Source organism: Phodopus roborovskii, unplaced genomic scaffold (assembly GCF_943737965.1).
Source record: "Phodopus roborovskii unplaced genomic scaffold, PHOROB, whole genome shotgun sequence".
NCBI classification, from domain to species: Eukaryota; Metazoa; Chordata; class Mammalia; order Rodentia; family Cricetidae; genus Phodopus; species Phodopus roborovskii.
Window position 1 is genome coordinate 35,469,895 of NW_026126480.1, and position 16,167 is coordinate 35,486,061.

The window sequence follows — 16,167 nt, forward strand, 5'->3', positions numbered from 1 at the left end:
GCGCATGCGCCCGCCCAGCTTTCGCGCTGCGACTGAGCTTGTTGCTAGGGGAAGCTCCGGAGGGGCGCGCGAGGAAGGGAGCCTGTGGTCTGCGCCTGCGTGCAGGATAAAGGCTGAGAGGAGTAAAGCAAGGGTGCTAGCAACTGCGCGGAAAAGGCGGGAAAACGGGCCATTATGATGTTCCTAAGTATCTAAACTAGACCTGAGCTCCCCAAGTTCGAGGATAACGTGCCAAAGTTGGGGAAACCCAATAGATCAAATCCCTACAAGAAAACTGAGGTCCAGTAGGGTTGTATAACTTGTCAAAAGTCATGATGCATTTATATCAAGCATTTCCACTGTCTAAAAGCTCCTACCTAAACAGAATCAACAATTTAAGTTCTTGAAAGAAAACAAGTGATCAAATAGTACAGTTAGGGGTCCCAGTACATCTGTAAGGTATGATGGCAGATTATGCTTACAATTCCAACACTCAGGAGGCTGAGTCTGAAGCTAGAGAATACAAGTTCCACAGCAGTGTATAACCTAAAGGGGTCCCGGTATAAAAAACAAAACAAAAAAAAAACAAAACAAAACAAAACAAAAAAAAAAAAACTAACAACAACATGAAACAAACCAAACAACCAAAAAAACCCACATGCCTTTGACCCCAGCATTTAGGAGGTAGAGGCAGGCAGATCTTTAGTTTGAGGCCAGCTTGGTCTACAAAGAAAGTTCCACGGCAGCCAGGACTGTTAACACAGAAAAACACTCTCGGAAAAAAATAAACACACACACACACACACACACACACACCAAAACAAACAAACAAACAAACAAACAAAACCTGTAAATGTTTTCCAAAGCAAATCCACAAAAATGGGCAAAGTTTTAAGAGAACTATTCCCTATGCCAGCCAACCTGTATTCTAAACAGGCTAACAAGGATGCTAGCCATCTGTACACTGAAGAGGTTGACATCTGAAGATTTTGAGTTTCAGATCAGTAAGGATTACATAGTATGAGCTCATCTAAAAAAAAAAAAAAAAAAAAAAAAAAAAAAAGGGAAAATAAAGCAGAGGGCAGAATGGCTCAGGCTTTTCAACCCAGCACTGAGGAAACAGAGGCAGGCAGATCTATGAGTTTGAGGCCAGCCTAGTCTACAGAGTGAGTTCCAGGACAGCCAGGGCTGAATAGTGAAACCCTGTCTCAAAAAACCAGCAAACAAAACAGGGCTGGAGATATCATTCAGTGACAGAGTGCTTGTCTGGCATATATGAGGCCCTGTGTTCAATCATAGCACCATAAAAGAGACAGGATCAAAACAGCTAAGCAGGTGCTTGCCATGAAAGTCTGGTAACCTGAGTTCAATGCCCTGAACCCATGGAAAAGCTGAAGAAGACACAGAATCATCATTCTGTGATTTCCATATACCATCATGCACCTACATCATGAATGTGTGCAGCAAGGAAAAGCACCCTAAAATGCTGGCTTTAATCCAATCCCCAATAAGTACCTTACACGATAGTGATCAAAAAGCCATTTATTTTTCCACATTCCAGATCTTCTTTTTTTGTAATATGTCTTCTAAACTCAGAAGTAGGCCCAAGAATTTGATCTTCACCTGGAGAATAAGAAAGAAAACAAAACAGATAAGAAAGCCCCTGGACGCTCTGCATGGATGCAGAAATTGAGGAAGGGACAGCAGAAGGAATACCTTGAGACAGTTCTGGCACTTACCCCCACAGGGGTAGCTTCAAAACCCCAGGATGAACCAGGGGCCAAAAACCTGAAAGCCTTTTCCACTCTTGGACTGAATGGGCTCCACTGTTTCCTACTCTAAGTCTAGCAGATGAAACAGTGAGACCTATTTTTAAGGAAATTTAACAAAGTTATCTAGAGCTTCCAGTTCCTCTGGGTTGGAGCAGTTTCACAGTCTAGGCTATTTCCACTCTCCTGTAGTCATTTCCTAGCACACAAAGGCCAGCAAAACCTGGGAAAGGCATAAGAGCTGGCTGCATAACACTTTCAAATGGGATTGTACCCTCCCAACAAGTTGAAGATGTTTTTTGGATTGATTTTTTTCACTCAATGAGAGGATATGATCGAATTAGTAGTATTAATAGTAGAAGGCCATCCTTTGTTACATTTGCCAAGCTCATTACCTCCAAAAACCTAGTTAGCAGAGAAAACTATCTTCTAAATACAATGATGACTACATGAAGAAAACACATATAAAATACTTGGGCAGGGTATATGTCCAGTTGATAGGCATCACCATTAATTATATTCTTTTGAGCTATTTGAGTAGAATTCCAGGAAGGCCAGCAAGATGGCTCTGTCACCAAGCTAACAACCTGAGTTTGATTACCAGGACCCACATGATGAAGACAGAACAGACTGCTGAACACTGTCCCTTGACCTTCATATGCCCATTGTCGCATGCAGACATACACATGGCTCAAAACAAAACAACAAAGAACAGCTTGGCAGCGGTGGCACACGCCTTTAATCCCAGCACTCTCAAGGCCGAGGCAGAGGCAGAGGCAGAGGCAGGTAAATCTGTGTGAGTTGGAGCCAGCCAGCCTGGTCTACAGAGTGAGTTCCAGGATAGCCATGGCTACACAGAGAAACCCTGTCTCAAAAAAAAAAAAAAAAAAAAAAATTTCCTCCTCCCTTCCTTCCTGATAATGCTCTTGATCTCCCTGTAAGTCCTTGCTATTTATGCTTTCCAAGTATATGATTAGTGAATGAAAGATCACAGCCAATGAAGATTATTGGAGGTGTGGTTATTTAAATGAAAACATTCACCACGTATGGATGTGGTTTGATTTTATTTTTATTTTTTTTTTAACCACCTAAGGTTTTTGGGTTTTTTATTTTTAATCCCCCAAGGTCCTGCTCTTACTTTAAAAAAAAAAAAAGAGATTTATTTTTTATGTGTACATCTAAGTGAGTTTATGTACACAATTGCTCAAGGAGGCCAGGAAGGATGGTGGGGTCCCTGCAGCCAGAGTTACAGGTGGTTTTGAGATACTAGATGTGAGTGCTGGGAACAAATCCTATTTCTCTTAAAGAGCAGTAAGTGCTCTTAACCACTGAACCACCAGCACCCGCCCCTTATTATTTTTTGTTTGCTTGTTTTGAGACAGGGTCTCATTTGTAACCCCAGCCACCTGACACATACTATGTAGATCAGGCTGGCCTCAAACTAATAGAGATCTGCCTGCCTTTGTCTCCTGAGTGCTGAGATTAATGGTGTTTTCTTTCTTTCTTTCTTTCTTTCTTTCTTTTTTTTCTTCTTCTTCTTTCTTTCTTTCTTTCTTTCTTTTTTTTTTTTTTTTTTTTTTTTTTTTAGCTAAAACCTCAATATATAGCCCTGGCTGGTAGGTACTCACTACATAGACCAGGCTGGCCTCAAATCCTGCCTCTGCTTTCCCAGTGCTGGTATTAAAAGCATTTACCAATACATTGGGACCTTAGTTTTTAACTTGATATGCTCCCATACATATCCTCTGTGGATGTTGTCCTGCAAGTAATGTTCTTACTGTAAGACTCGCCAGAGCTCCACTTCATACCTACCCTTATGGCAGCAATGGTGAATTAAGAGGGTTCAAGTTTGATGATCTGTCCTAAACATGGAGTCTTGCTTTTCTCTTGAAATGTATTTAATATTTATTTATTCATTTTGAGACAGGGTCTCACTATGTAGCCCTGGATGGCTCAAAGTTTGCTATGTAAGGCAGAGTGGCCCCAAAGTCACAGAGATCCACCTGCCTCTGCCTCCTGAGTGCTGGGGTTAAAGGCATAGACCATTACCCCTGGCAAAATTATCATATTTATTTACTTTAGGGGAGCCATGTACATGGTTTGTTCTTTGGTTTTTGTTTTGTTTTGAGACAGGGTTTCTCTGTGTAGCCCTGGCTGTTTTGGAACTCGCTCTGTAGACCAGACCGGGCTCTAACTCACACAGATTTGCCTGCCTCTGTCTCCCGAGTGTTGGGATTGAAAGCATGTGCTGCACCACTGCCATGCTTAGGGGAGGAATCTGAATTACTTAAAGTCTTCTTTTTTTCCTGGGTGGTATTTACAAGTGTCCACTTTATAGTAAGCTGTCAAAATGCATTTTTATGGTTTTTCTTTTTACATGAAAGTTACTTATTTCGTAGTAAAGACAGGGCTATCAAGATGTCTCAGCAGGTAAAAGTTTTATCGCCATGAAAGCAAGCCTGATGACCTGAGATTAATTCTCCTGACTCTACATAAATGTGGAAAGAGAGAATCAACTCCACAAGGTAGTTCTCTGGCCTCCACATGCACACCAGGGCACACACAGGGCCACCCACACACAAAGAAAAAGGGAGAAGTAATAAAAGCATTGTATGTTTAGAGAGAACACTGTTCTCAGTCCCCATAAGGAGACAGCTGAATAGGGCTCTCAGGGACTCACAGTATTTGACTCTAAGGGTCTGCCTTACCAAGTTTAACTGCCATCCCTTCCCCCCACCAACTCCCACAGAACCTCACCTGAGACCAGAGTAAGGAGCAGGCTGGTGCCCTCAAAGCCGTGTTCGGGACCAGTGGGACTCTAGGCGTGGATGGAAGCACATAGCAGTGACACAGCAGAGAAAACCACAGGAGAGAAGCAGGAACGAGCCCAGGACCAGCAGTCTGGTGCCACACAGAGCTAGCTCTTCCTAGTGGTGGGACAGGGAGGGAGGGAGGGAGGGGAATGACAACAGAGAGGGTTAGGAATCTTCCAGTGGGAAGATATCTTGTCCCACACCCTGAAAAACAGAGACAACCCTCCATGAGGCACAGCCCTCCTGGCATCTAGAGAGCAGCTCTGGGGCAGGTGGAAGGCAGCATTTGCCCTGATGGGGTCCAACTCTCTCTGGCCCAATCATCAACTGAACTACCAGAATGACTCCCCAGGAGTCACTATTCTCCACATTCTGCTAACCTTTCTTTTCCTTCCTTCCTTCCTTCCCTCCCTCCCTCTTCTCGTTAATGAAGCAAAGTCTTGTTATGTAGCTCAGGCTGGCCTCAACTCTCTTGTGCTTCCTGCCTTGAGCCTTCTGACTGCCGGGGTGATGGGTGTTTACCATCATATCCAGGCATGGTCCTTTTAAAATATTTTATACGTGTATTTGTATTATGGCTGTTTTGTCTGTACCACCTGCATGCAGTTCCTGTAGAGTCCAGAAGAGAGCATCAGATCTTCTAGAACTTAGGTCATAAACAGTTGTAAGCTGCTATGTGGGCATTGGGAATTGAATCCATGTACTCTGGAATGGCAGCTTGTGCTCTTAACCACTAAGCCAATCTCTACAGCCATAAAACTTGCCACCAAATGGCTCCACCCGTTCAAGGACTTGTGCAAGTAGAGATAGATTTGCTTTCCCTAATGGCTTTTTTTTTTTTTTTTTTTTTTTTTTTTTTGAGACAAGGTTTCTCTGTGTAGCCCTGGCTGTCCTGGAACTTGCTCAGTACACCAGGCTGGCCTTGAACTCACAGAGTTCCACCTCTCTCTGCTTCCCAAATGCTGGAATCAAAGGTGTGTGCCACCATTGCCTGCCACAAGTAGCCTTTTAAAATATGGGGCATGAGAGTATAGCAGCCCTTTATCCACTCTCTTCCTCCATGCAGTCCAGCTCCTCTGCCCTGCAGAGTGAGAGCTTCCTTCTCTTGCCTAAGCTCTACATGGCTCCAACTTCAGTGTCAAACTGTAACATTTAGCCTAACATTCATAGCAGCTCAGCAACTGGCTGAGATTTCTCCTGCCTCCTTCTAGGTCATTCCTAAGCCCCTCATATGAATCCCAAGAGGCTGAGCTGCACTCATTTCCCCCTTGAAGGATCATCTTACCAAGGAAAAGGGAATAGACTCCTCCCAGGCCTCACCATGTAGTCCTGACTATCCTGTAACTCCTACAGAGACCAGGCTGGTCTCCAAGTCAGCAAACAGCAAATGACTATCTCTGATCAACTCTGTTTTGCATCAGGTACTGTGCTGAGTACTTTAGGTCATTCTTATTCAGTCCTTAGTTACTGTAATCCGTAAATTACATCACGTTTGTCTTTTGCAGATGAGGAAGCTGAGTCTGAAAGAGGTTCAGAGCTTGCTCTAGACCACTTGCCTCTAACCTAAGGCAGGGCTATAAGAACCTATGCTTACTCACTCTTGTTCTTCTTTTTAAATAAACTGCCATTATAAAGTCCAGGCTGGCCTTGAGTCCTCCAGTCTCAGACTCTGGAGTACCAGGGTTGGAAAAGAGCACAACACTACACCAGACCAAGCCCATTCTTTCTCTGCTATGTGAAGTTGCCTCCTCAACCCTTTCGGGCAGCACTCCACATGACAATGTATAAAGCCTTGAAGATCAACCTGAGGCATTTACCGAAGTAAGGAGCTTGGTGAGCACAAAGCGTTCATGGCTCCAGACCCTGACACACTCTTCACCCATCACTGGGCTCAAGGTAGCATTTCCAGCTCCCTCCTCTGAGCAGGATATTGGTGGCTGGCTAGAAGGCAAGATTTCTGGAACAGCACTGAAATAGAGGCAGGTCTCTGGAGTCCTTCCTGAGGCCACTCTGGCTGTGATGAGGATAGACTCTCCTGCAGAGGACCCTATAAGAGGCACAGGAAGAGATGGAAAACTGAGTGGGCAGCCAGAGAGAGATGGCCAGCAGCAAAGAGCACTGGCTGTTCTTCCAGAGGACCTGGATTCAGTTCTCAACACCCACATCTAGAGGTTTCTAATGGCCTGCAACTCCAGCTCCAAGAGATCAGATCCCTCTTCAGGTCTCCTCCAGCAAACACACACACACACACACACACACACACACACACACACACACAGAAAAACAACATTTTTTTGTTTGTGTTTTGAAACAGGGTTTCTCTGTGTAGCTTTGGAGCATGTCCTGGAACTTGCTCTGTAGACCAGGCTGGCCTCTAACTCATAGAGATCCACCTGCCTCTGTCTTGTGAGTGCTGGGATTAAATGCATGCCCTACCATGGCCTGACTCAAAAAATAAATCTTTCCAATAAATAAATATTAAAAAATATACTTATCCTCTTAAAGAAAGCAGTTATCCACTGAACACCAAAATCCAGTCAAATTAATGGACAAAGGATGGCTTGTTTTGGGACAATTTTCAGTAGAAAAAATACAAAGTTAGACTGTCATCTCACGGTATAAGTAGTCCAGATGTATTAAATAACACACCAATCAAGGAAAACTTTCAGAAAGGATGAAAGAAAATACAGGTTATATTCCAATTTTAAAGTGTCAAAGGCATTTCTATGAAAAACACAAAACCAAAAGTTTTTGTTTGTTTGTTTGTAGCCCAGAATTGCCTAGAAACCATTATCTAACCAACGTTGGCCTAGGACTCATGGCAATCTTCCTACTGAACCTCCCAACTGATGGGATTATAGACATGGCTATCATATCTGACTTCTATCATCATTTTAAATGAGCAACGAGGATGCTCACCAAACTGTTGTTGAACGAACATTCGATTGTACACTGCTGTGTGGTCTGAATTTCTACAAAGCGGTGGATACAGATAGAATGCCTGTGGACCATGAAGCAGCATAAATTAAGAGTTGTAATACACACCTGAAATCCCAACATAGAGAAGATGGAGGCAGACAAGCAGGCAGGTCATGAGTTCAACATCATTTTTGGCAACATAGTAAGTTTGAGGCCAACCTTGGCTAAATGAGACCCTGTCACAAACTAACAAACACCCAAAAATCAAATGTACAGTATTTAAAAAAAAAAAAGGGGGCAGGTAAGTTGGTTCATCTAGGAAAAGTTGTTGCCATGCAAGTCTGAGGATTGACATTTAGTACCCAGAAGCCAGGTAAAGGGGGAAGTAGAGACCTAACTACACTGAGTTGTCCTCTGACTGCCCCTACACCAATAACAAACTAAAATGAACTTAAAAAAAGAAAGGAAGAAAGCCTACATCTTTTATTCATTTATATTACTTATAGAAACTAATCCTAAGGAAGGAACTAAAAAAATGCAAGTATGTTAAGAGCTAGGGGTGTAGCTCAGTGGCAAAGCACTTAGATAGCATATATGAAACCCTTGGGCTCATTCTTAAGTACCAGCAAAAGAAAAATAAAAAACAACATACATTAAGATGTTTTTGCTCAAGGCCAGCCTAAGCTACAGAGTGAGTGCCAGGATAGACCACAAAGCTACACAGAGAGAGAACCCTGTCCTGAAAAACAACAACAACAAAAAATTAGGAACAATAGTGTTATTTACTGGGGAAAATGTTACAGATGATGACCTAACCACTTAATGGATCAATTTACAGCTATTAATATAATAGACGAGGTAGTAATACAGAAAGAAAGCCATATATGTCTAAGTGAAAAAGAAATACTCAGCATATCCAAGCTGAAGATGCACATGTACAATTCTAGAGATAACCTCTGCCCTCCCTCCTATCCACTGCCCAATGAACTCATTGGCCAGGGTTTGTGTTGTTAGTCCCAGATATCAAATGCCCCTCTTAGTTCACAAAGGCTTTACCTTAAATTTTCATCATATCTTTTGTCCTTTCATCTGTCCGTCCTTCCTTTCTGTTTTGTGGCAGGGTCTCACTATATAGCTCTGGCTATCCAGGAACCCACTATGTAGCCCAGGCTGGCCCCAAACTTACAGAGGTCCACCTGCCTCTGTCTCCTAAGTGCTGGGATCGAAGGTGTGCTTCACTACACCCAGTTTCATACCTTTTCTTTAAAAACAGGGTATTACAGCTGGGGGTGGAGATGGGGCATTCCTATAATCCTAGAACTCAGGAGGTAGGGGCACATGGATCTGTGAGTTTGAGACCAGCCTGGCCTACAGAGTGAGTTCCAGGACAACCAGGGCAATGCAGAGAAATCCTGTCTCAAAAAAACCAACAAACAAGCTGGGTGTTTGTGGTGCCCTTTAGTCCCAGCAAGAGGGAGGCAGATGCAATCGGATCTCTGTGGGTTTGAAGCCAGCCTGGTCTGCAGAGTGAGTTCCAGGACAGCTTCCAAAGCAATACAGAGAAACCCTGTCTTGAAAAACCAACATCAACAAAACAAAAAACCAACCAACCAACCAACAAACAAAAAAAAAAACCCCAAAATCCAGGGTCTTGCCATATAGTCCAGACTGTCCTCAAACCTGTGCTTCTGCCTCAATTTCTCCAGTGATGAGGTTACAGACAGACAACATGATGCCTAACTCTCATCACTCCTTATAAATCCCTTCCTAGTTTTCTTGTTAATAGACCCAATCCTATTACTTTTTTGATTAGACTGAGTTTGCCCAATGTACTAGCACACAAAATCTTTTGTTTGTTTGTTTTTGTTTCTTTGTTTTTCAAGACAGGGTTTCTCTGTATAACAGCCCTGGCTGTCCTGGGACTCACTCTGTAGACCAGGCTGACCTCAAACTTAGAGATCCACCTGTCCCTGCCCCCAAGTGCTGGGATTAAAGGTATGTACTACCAGCAGCAACATCTCATACCTAGAAGGAGTAAACCAATGCCTGCAAGTTGTCCTCTAATCTACATAAGTATACTGAGGCACCTATTTCCCAACTCAGCATTCCTTTCCTTGTATGCACCATCCAAACTGACCCTGGGAAGTTCCTAAACATGCCATCATGGTTCCTTCCCATCTATATGCCTTCGTGTCTGCCACTCCCTTTGCCTGGAATTATACACAGCTAAGCATTCTAAAAGCCTACCTAACCTTAGATGCTGTATCCTTTCTCACCAACCTACTTCACACACTGACAGATGTGTGCTTCTTTTATGTCTGTATTTTTGTTAGACAGTAAACGACTTAAAGGAAAGACCAAGAAACCTGAAAAATCACTACTACGGTGAAATAGGACTTCTCAGTGATCAGGGTGGGTATACTGAAAATGAGAGCATAGTGCACGCCTTTGATCTTAGTGCTTGGGAGGTGGAGGCTAGCCTGGTCTATACAGTGAGTTCCAGGATAATCAGAATTTCATGGACAGACCCTGCCTCAAAAACAAAGTGTGAGTAAGTATGGAAGAAAATGCAATGCTCCAGTTGTAAGACTATAAAATGGTACAACAGTTTGGCAGTTCCTCAGAAGATTAATCATAGAGCTATCCTATATTCCACTCATGCCTCTATTCTCAATAATAACAGTACCAACGTGCATGCCCACACAAAAATTATTGTTAAGAATAGCATAATTTCTTTCTTCCTTTTTTTTTTTTTTTTTTTTTTTTTTTTTGAGACAAGTTCTCTTCATATATGTAGCCTTGGCTGCCCTAGAGCTTGCTATGTAGATTAGGCTGGCCTGAAATTTGTAGAGATCTGCCTGCCAATCTTGTGTTTCCCAGTGCTGGGATGAAAAGTATTCAGTACCATGATGAACCTTAAACATCTCAAGTCACAAAGGGCTGCATATTGTAGCAATGTCCAGACAAGCAGGCCACTAGAGACAGAAAGTAGACTCCCAGAAGCCTGGGGACCTAGGGAAAATAGGCAAGGACAGCTAAAGTGGAGATCTACTTAGATGATTAAAATAAAGTTCTAAATGGATTTCAGGGTGGTTCCACAGTTGTGTAAACAGACTAAAAGTTTAAATGGGTGAAATTTATATTGGTGTGTGACTCGTACTTCATGCTGTCATATATGTAATGTGTTTCATGTATGTATGCTTCAGAACTTACTGTGTAGTCCTCAAAGCCCTGGAACTCACTATATAACCCAGGCAGTGTTGGCAAGCTTGAGTTCTCTATCTCTCTCTATACAGACATAGTGGGGAGGGGCATTTGGTTTTAAACCTAAGGCCTCCTGGTGAATTCTAGGACAGAATTGAGGAAACTTGGAACTGGAACAACAGAGCCAAAACACAGAACCTATACAGTGGACAACATCCCCTGAAAGCATCTTATCCTTTCTAATCCGTACTGCAGCAGTCTGGTGAAGTCTGAGTGTTCTGATGCTGGACCCCCCACATTTCCCAGAGCTCACCTTTCAATCCTATCTGACTACCATGGACCTTGGCTTGGAATGTTTGGGTTTTGTTCCTATCTGGAACATCTCCGAAGTTCAAAGTAGTCAGTAAGCCAACGACATGAGGCCCTGGCCACTTCCCTGTGACTGTCCCATTCACGGGGCACAGGCTCAGCTGGCCAAAAGACCTCAAGAAGGAAACCCAATCCTGTGTGCAAGAGAAGAGCGAGAGAGAAGTGAGATTAGCAACAGGGGCAGGCATGCAACAAAAGGGTGAACCTCGGGGGTACTTACCTGGGGAATGTCAGGGCTACGTAGGCCAGATGTATGGGTGAGGAGGAAGCCACCAAGGCCCAGGCCAGAGAGACCAAGGAGCAGCAGGATCAAAGTGGCACAGACCAAAGGTGGGTGATGAGCCAGACAAAGATGCAGGTTGTGCCCTGCCTGGCAGCTGCCCATGGGGAGCAGAGGGGTCTGGGCCTCCGTGGAGTACCTGCTGGAGGACAGTGAGGGAGAACTGGACAAGAGCCTGCAGGTCAGAAGGCCCTCACCCATGTTATGCAAAAGCAAGCTAAAGATAGAAGACAATGGATTTGCTCAAGGCCACACAGTAGGTGGCAGAGACAGGACCAAAACCCAAGATTCTGTGCTCAAAAAGTTCACCTCTTTAGGGCAGGGGCACTTAAGGCTTGCTCTATTTCGTTTCTGAAATAACCAAGGAAGAAGCAGGGAACAGCAACATTCTGTACTAGTAAAGGGGATGTGAAAAGAATTCTTAGCTAGAAAAGAGGAAGTACTTGATCTGGGGCTCTGGGGTTGGAAGCCAGAATTCTGACCGGAAGTATCTGGGTTCAAGTTCCTACTTTGGAGCTAAGCTAGAAAGGAATGAATCCCTTTTGCTGCTCCCTAAGTGCGACCAAGCCAGTTAATGTCTGTGAGTTTAAGATGGGAAATGGGAGTTCTAAGAACACCAAGTAATAAGGATTCATAAGGATTCGATGGGACAGCAGTTTGCTTGGTACTTGGCCATGCAGGAATTCAACAGACGTCTATCTCCTTTCTTTTTATTTATGCCATACTGATCATTAAGACCAGAAGAAGCCAGTAGGAGAAACACTGTGACTCAGGGACTTTTAACACAGAAGTGGTAGGGTTCTCCAACTTCCGAGTACACCATCGCAGGCAAGGAGCGATAGACTGATGAAAGTAAACATCTGGAAGGCAGGAGATTAGCATAAGGAGTTGGGAGAGAGAGTGGTAGAGTACATGGAAGCCACCGGAAAACGCCAGGTGTCACATATGCTCGGCCCCTGCGCGGCCCCATGTCCCGGCATTTCTGCAAGGGGGAGGGTAGGAGGAGGGAGGACAGAGTCTGAGGGGCAGTAGCGTCAGATGCATCTTGGCCTCCCGTCCTCCCCAAATCCCTCTCCAGAAGGATCTCGACAACCGCATCCCTTCCCAATCCAGCGGCTTCAGGTCCGACGCCGCTAGCTCTCACCGCTTGCAGCCGGGCGGAGGCCGGCGACCCGTGACGTCACGGGCGGCGCGGCGGCGGGGCGGGGCCCATGCTCGCGAGCGCCCGCCGGCCCCGCCCCAACTCCGTCGGGACGCGCTTGCGCGGTAGCCACGCGGACTGCTGAGTTAGGCTAAACCAAAAGGAAATTCACTCTAGGGGCCAAGTGGAGGAAATAACTTACAGGGAGGTGAGGAAATCAGAAACTGGAGAGGGAGCCCCTGCTAGCCGTCGTGGACACCTCTGTTTCCCTCCCGGAAGAGCGCAGGAGGGTGTCGACGGAACCTCACTAAAGTCACTTTTCTGTTGCTTGCCCGCGACCTGTGCCCGTCGCACAGCCCGGCCGCGCCCAGGTTTCCGGGAAGGACTCGGGGTCCTCTCAGTAGGATTGGGGGGGCTCCACTCTTCCTCTTTGCTAGTGATATGTAGGTTCTGCTCTTTGCCCTCTCAGATACTTAAGGTCTACACCATGGCAAGCCCCGTTGACTCTGGTTCCTAAATGCACAGGATCCTAGCATTGCAAGTCTGCTCAACAGGGAGCATCTCATCTCAGTCTTTATGCTTTTTAGAGGGGGAGATCGTCTTACCTGAAATAACATAAGAGGGAGCTAAGATCAGGTTCAAATCCTCAGCCTGGCCTGGTGTGGCAGTGCAGTCCTGCTACCCCAGCACTCAGGTGGAGGCTGGAGGATAAGGAGTTAAAGGTCAGAGTTCAGCCTAGGTTTCCCATAAAACCAAATTCAAACAACAAAATTAATAACTCTGCCTAAGCCACAATAACCATATTGTCCTGGGGATAAGATTGTTCCTTTTAAAACAGAACTTTTTTTTTTTTTTTTTTGAGACAGGGTCGCACTGTGTAGCTGACTTGGAAATCACTTATGTTGACTAAAGAGGCCTTGAACTCAGAGATCCACCTGCCTCAGTTCTCAAAAGATGTAGTACAGATGGGTATTAGACATACAAGAAAATGTTCAAGCTCACTACACATCAGAGAAAAGTGAATTAAAACCACATTGAGATTTCATCTTACCTCAATCAGAATTAAAGAAAAAGAAAAATGCAGGTAAGGTTGTGAACAAAAGAGAACCCTTATACACAGCTAATGGGGATGTAAACTAGTCTAGCTACTATGGATATCTATATACAGATTCTATAAAAAGTATATATAAACCTAACATGGTCTGGCTATGTCAGTCCTGAGTATCAAAGTTGCTACAGATAAACATAAGAAATACTCACAAATCAGTATTCACTTATTACAGCACTATTAAAAAAAAAGTACAGGAGAGATGGTTTAGCAATTAAGAGCCTTTGCTGCTTTGTAGAGGGTTCAAGTTCAATTTTTAATATTCACATTCCAGCTCACAATTATCTGTAATTCCAATCCCAGGGGCTCTGATGTGCTCTTTGACCTCCACAGGTACCAGGCACATGTGTGGTACAATTATACATACAGGCAAAGCATTAATACACAAAAAATAAAAATAAATAACCTTTAAAACATTGTTATCCCTTGGTAGTTCATGCCTCTAATCCCAGCACTCAGGAATCAGGGGCAGGAAGATCCAGGAGTTCAAAGCCAACCTCATAACTAATTTGAAGTCAGCTCAGACTACCAAGACCATGTCTCAAAAGCCCATAAAAAACATAGGACAAAAAACTGCTGATGAGATGACTCAGCAGCTATCCCCAGAACCCATGCTGGGAAGAGAGCAGACTTCTGAAGGCTGTTCTCTGACCTACACACATGCACCTGCACATGTGCACTTGCGGGCGCGCGCACACACACACACACACACACACACACACACACACACACAAAGATTTTCAAAAGAACAAAGTTATGATTTTGCAGGAAAATAAGTACAGCTAGCAATAATCATATTTAGTGAATTAAGTCAGCCTTAGAAAGATAAGTATGTATTTTCTCCAATTTGTGGTTCCAGGATTTTTTAAAAATAGTTTATTAACTTTATTTTATGTGTACTGGTGTGAAGGTATCAGATCCACTAGAACTGGAGATACATACTACATGTAACCCATGCCATGTGGGTGCTGGGAATTGAACCTGGGTCCTCTGGAAGAACAGCTAGTGCTCTTAACCACTCAGCAATTTCTCAGCCCTGGTTCTAGGATTTTATATAGATACAGGAAATAGACAGAATGTGTGTATGCACACATATAAGACACACATAAAATACAAATAGAACAGACTTACCCAAAATAGTGTAACCCAAGAACTCATGGGAAGGATGAATGTAACAATGGGGAGGCAGGGAAATTATAGGTATATTTATACACACATACTAAGACATATTTAGTTATAAGTATATTTATCCACACATACTAATGTATATTTAGTTTCAATTTTTCAAAAGAATTTTTAAATTGAGAGATAATACTTTTCTGTTGCCTAAAAACATTTTGCCCTAGGAAAAGTATAACCTTCCAAAAAAGGACCCCCTCCTCAGAGTTAGGCTTGGAGCAGGGTTTTGCTTTTATTATTCTAGGAGAATAAAAGCATCCGACTAAGGAATCCATAGACCACTGGACAAGTTAAACATCTGAAGAAAAAGGACAGATCAGCAAGAGAAAATGTCCCAAGGAAAAGAATAAATTTGCCAAGTGTCATCTCCCTCCTGGCTTGGAGCCCCAGACGAGTGCTGGTGCCCATGCCACCATCTGGCCTGAGTGGCTGCACCTTCCCACCAGACAACCACCCAATGATTCCAGCTAAGTGAGATACACAAGAAATAGCATGTGATTCCACCTATATAAGGTAAATAAGACAATAGCATATTCTATCAAAATGAGATGTATCAGAAAATGTTGAATTATTCCACCTATATGAAATGTAAAAGATAGTATGTAATGATTCCACCTATATGAGATTCACAATACAGTGGCAGCTATAAGCAATAGAGAAGAAAATAACATATGAGTCTAGTAACATAGGATGTACAAAGCAATAGTGGATGACTCCTCCTATATGAGACACATAAGGCAAGTGATTCAACCTGTATGAGACACTAGACAATAGCATATGATTCCACCATTACCAGAAACAAAAGACAGTTGCACATTTGTGAAACTTCTCATGCACAATACAATAGCATATTATTTCATGTCATAAGATGCATTCATCTCAGAGGCAGAAAGTGACAGCTGCCAGAGACTGGAGAGAGCAGAAGATAGGGAGCTATTGTTTAATGGATTCAAAGTTATGTGTTTGCTGGGCAGAGACAAAGGCAGGTGAATTACTGTGGTTTTTTTAGGCCAGTCTGGTCTACATAGCAAGTTCCAGGTCATCCAAGGCAAAAAATATGCTGAGGCCTTATCTCAAAACAAAAACAAAAACCAGAAGTTTTATTTTTGCACAGTGAAACATCTTGAACATGGGTGGTGGAAATAACTGTAATCACCATGAAGTGAATCCCCTTAATACTACTGGATGGTACACTTAAAATGATGAAAGCAATACTGAATAAGTTGGTGTGTGCCTTTAGTCTCAGCACTCTGGAGGTTGAGGCAGGAGGGTTATGCAAATGCAGAGCCAACCCTGAGCTACATAGCAAGATCCTATCCCAAAAGGGGCTGGAGGTGTGGCTAGAGAGATGGCTCCCTGGTTTAAGTATATGCACTGCTCTTCTGAGGACCTGAGTTTCATTCCCA

General features: G+C 43.6%; 1 protein-coding gene across 6 annotated transcripts; it reads right to left on the reverse strand.

Annotated features, from left to right (window-relative positions):
- Window positions 1-1,506: 1,506 nt before the first annotated feature.
- On the reverse strand, window positions 1,507-13,145 carry Tmem219 (transmembrane protein 219). Of its 6 annotated transcripts, none has more exons than XM_051193030.1 (6): window positions 13,080-13,145; window positions 11,274-11,475; window positions 10,998-11,187; window positions 6,379-6,608; window positions 4,506-4,675; window positions 1,507-1,602 (listed from the first exon to the last, which is right to left on the reverse strand). In XM_051193030.1, exons 2-5 carry the CDS (start codon window positions 11,436-11,438, stop codon window positions 4,538-4,540), a joined length of 723 nt encoding a protein of 240 aa, XP_051048987.1. In that variant the 5' UTR covers window positions 11,439-11,475; window positions 13,080-13,145; the 3' UTR covers window positions 1,507-1,602; window positions 4,506-4,537. The 6 variants fall into 6 exon arrangements, with proteins under 6 accessions (XP_051048987.1, XP_051048988.1, XP_051048985.1 ...); XM_051193031.1 differs by having other exon boundaries at window positions 11,274-11,472; window positions 13,080-13,142; XM_051193028.1 differs by lacking the exon at window positions 13,080-13,145 and adding an exon at window positions 12,478-12,576 and having other exon boundaries at window positions 11,274-11,472.
- Window positions 13,146-16,167: the final 3,022 nt, after the last annotated feature.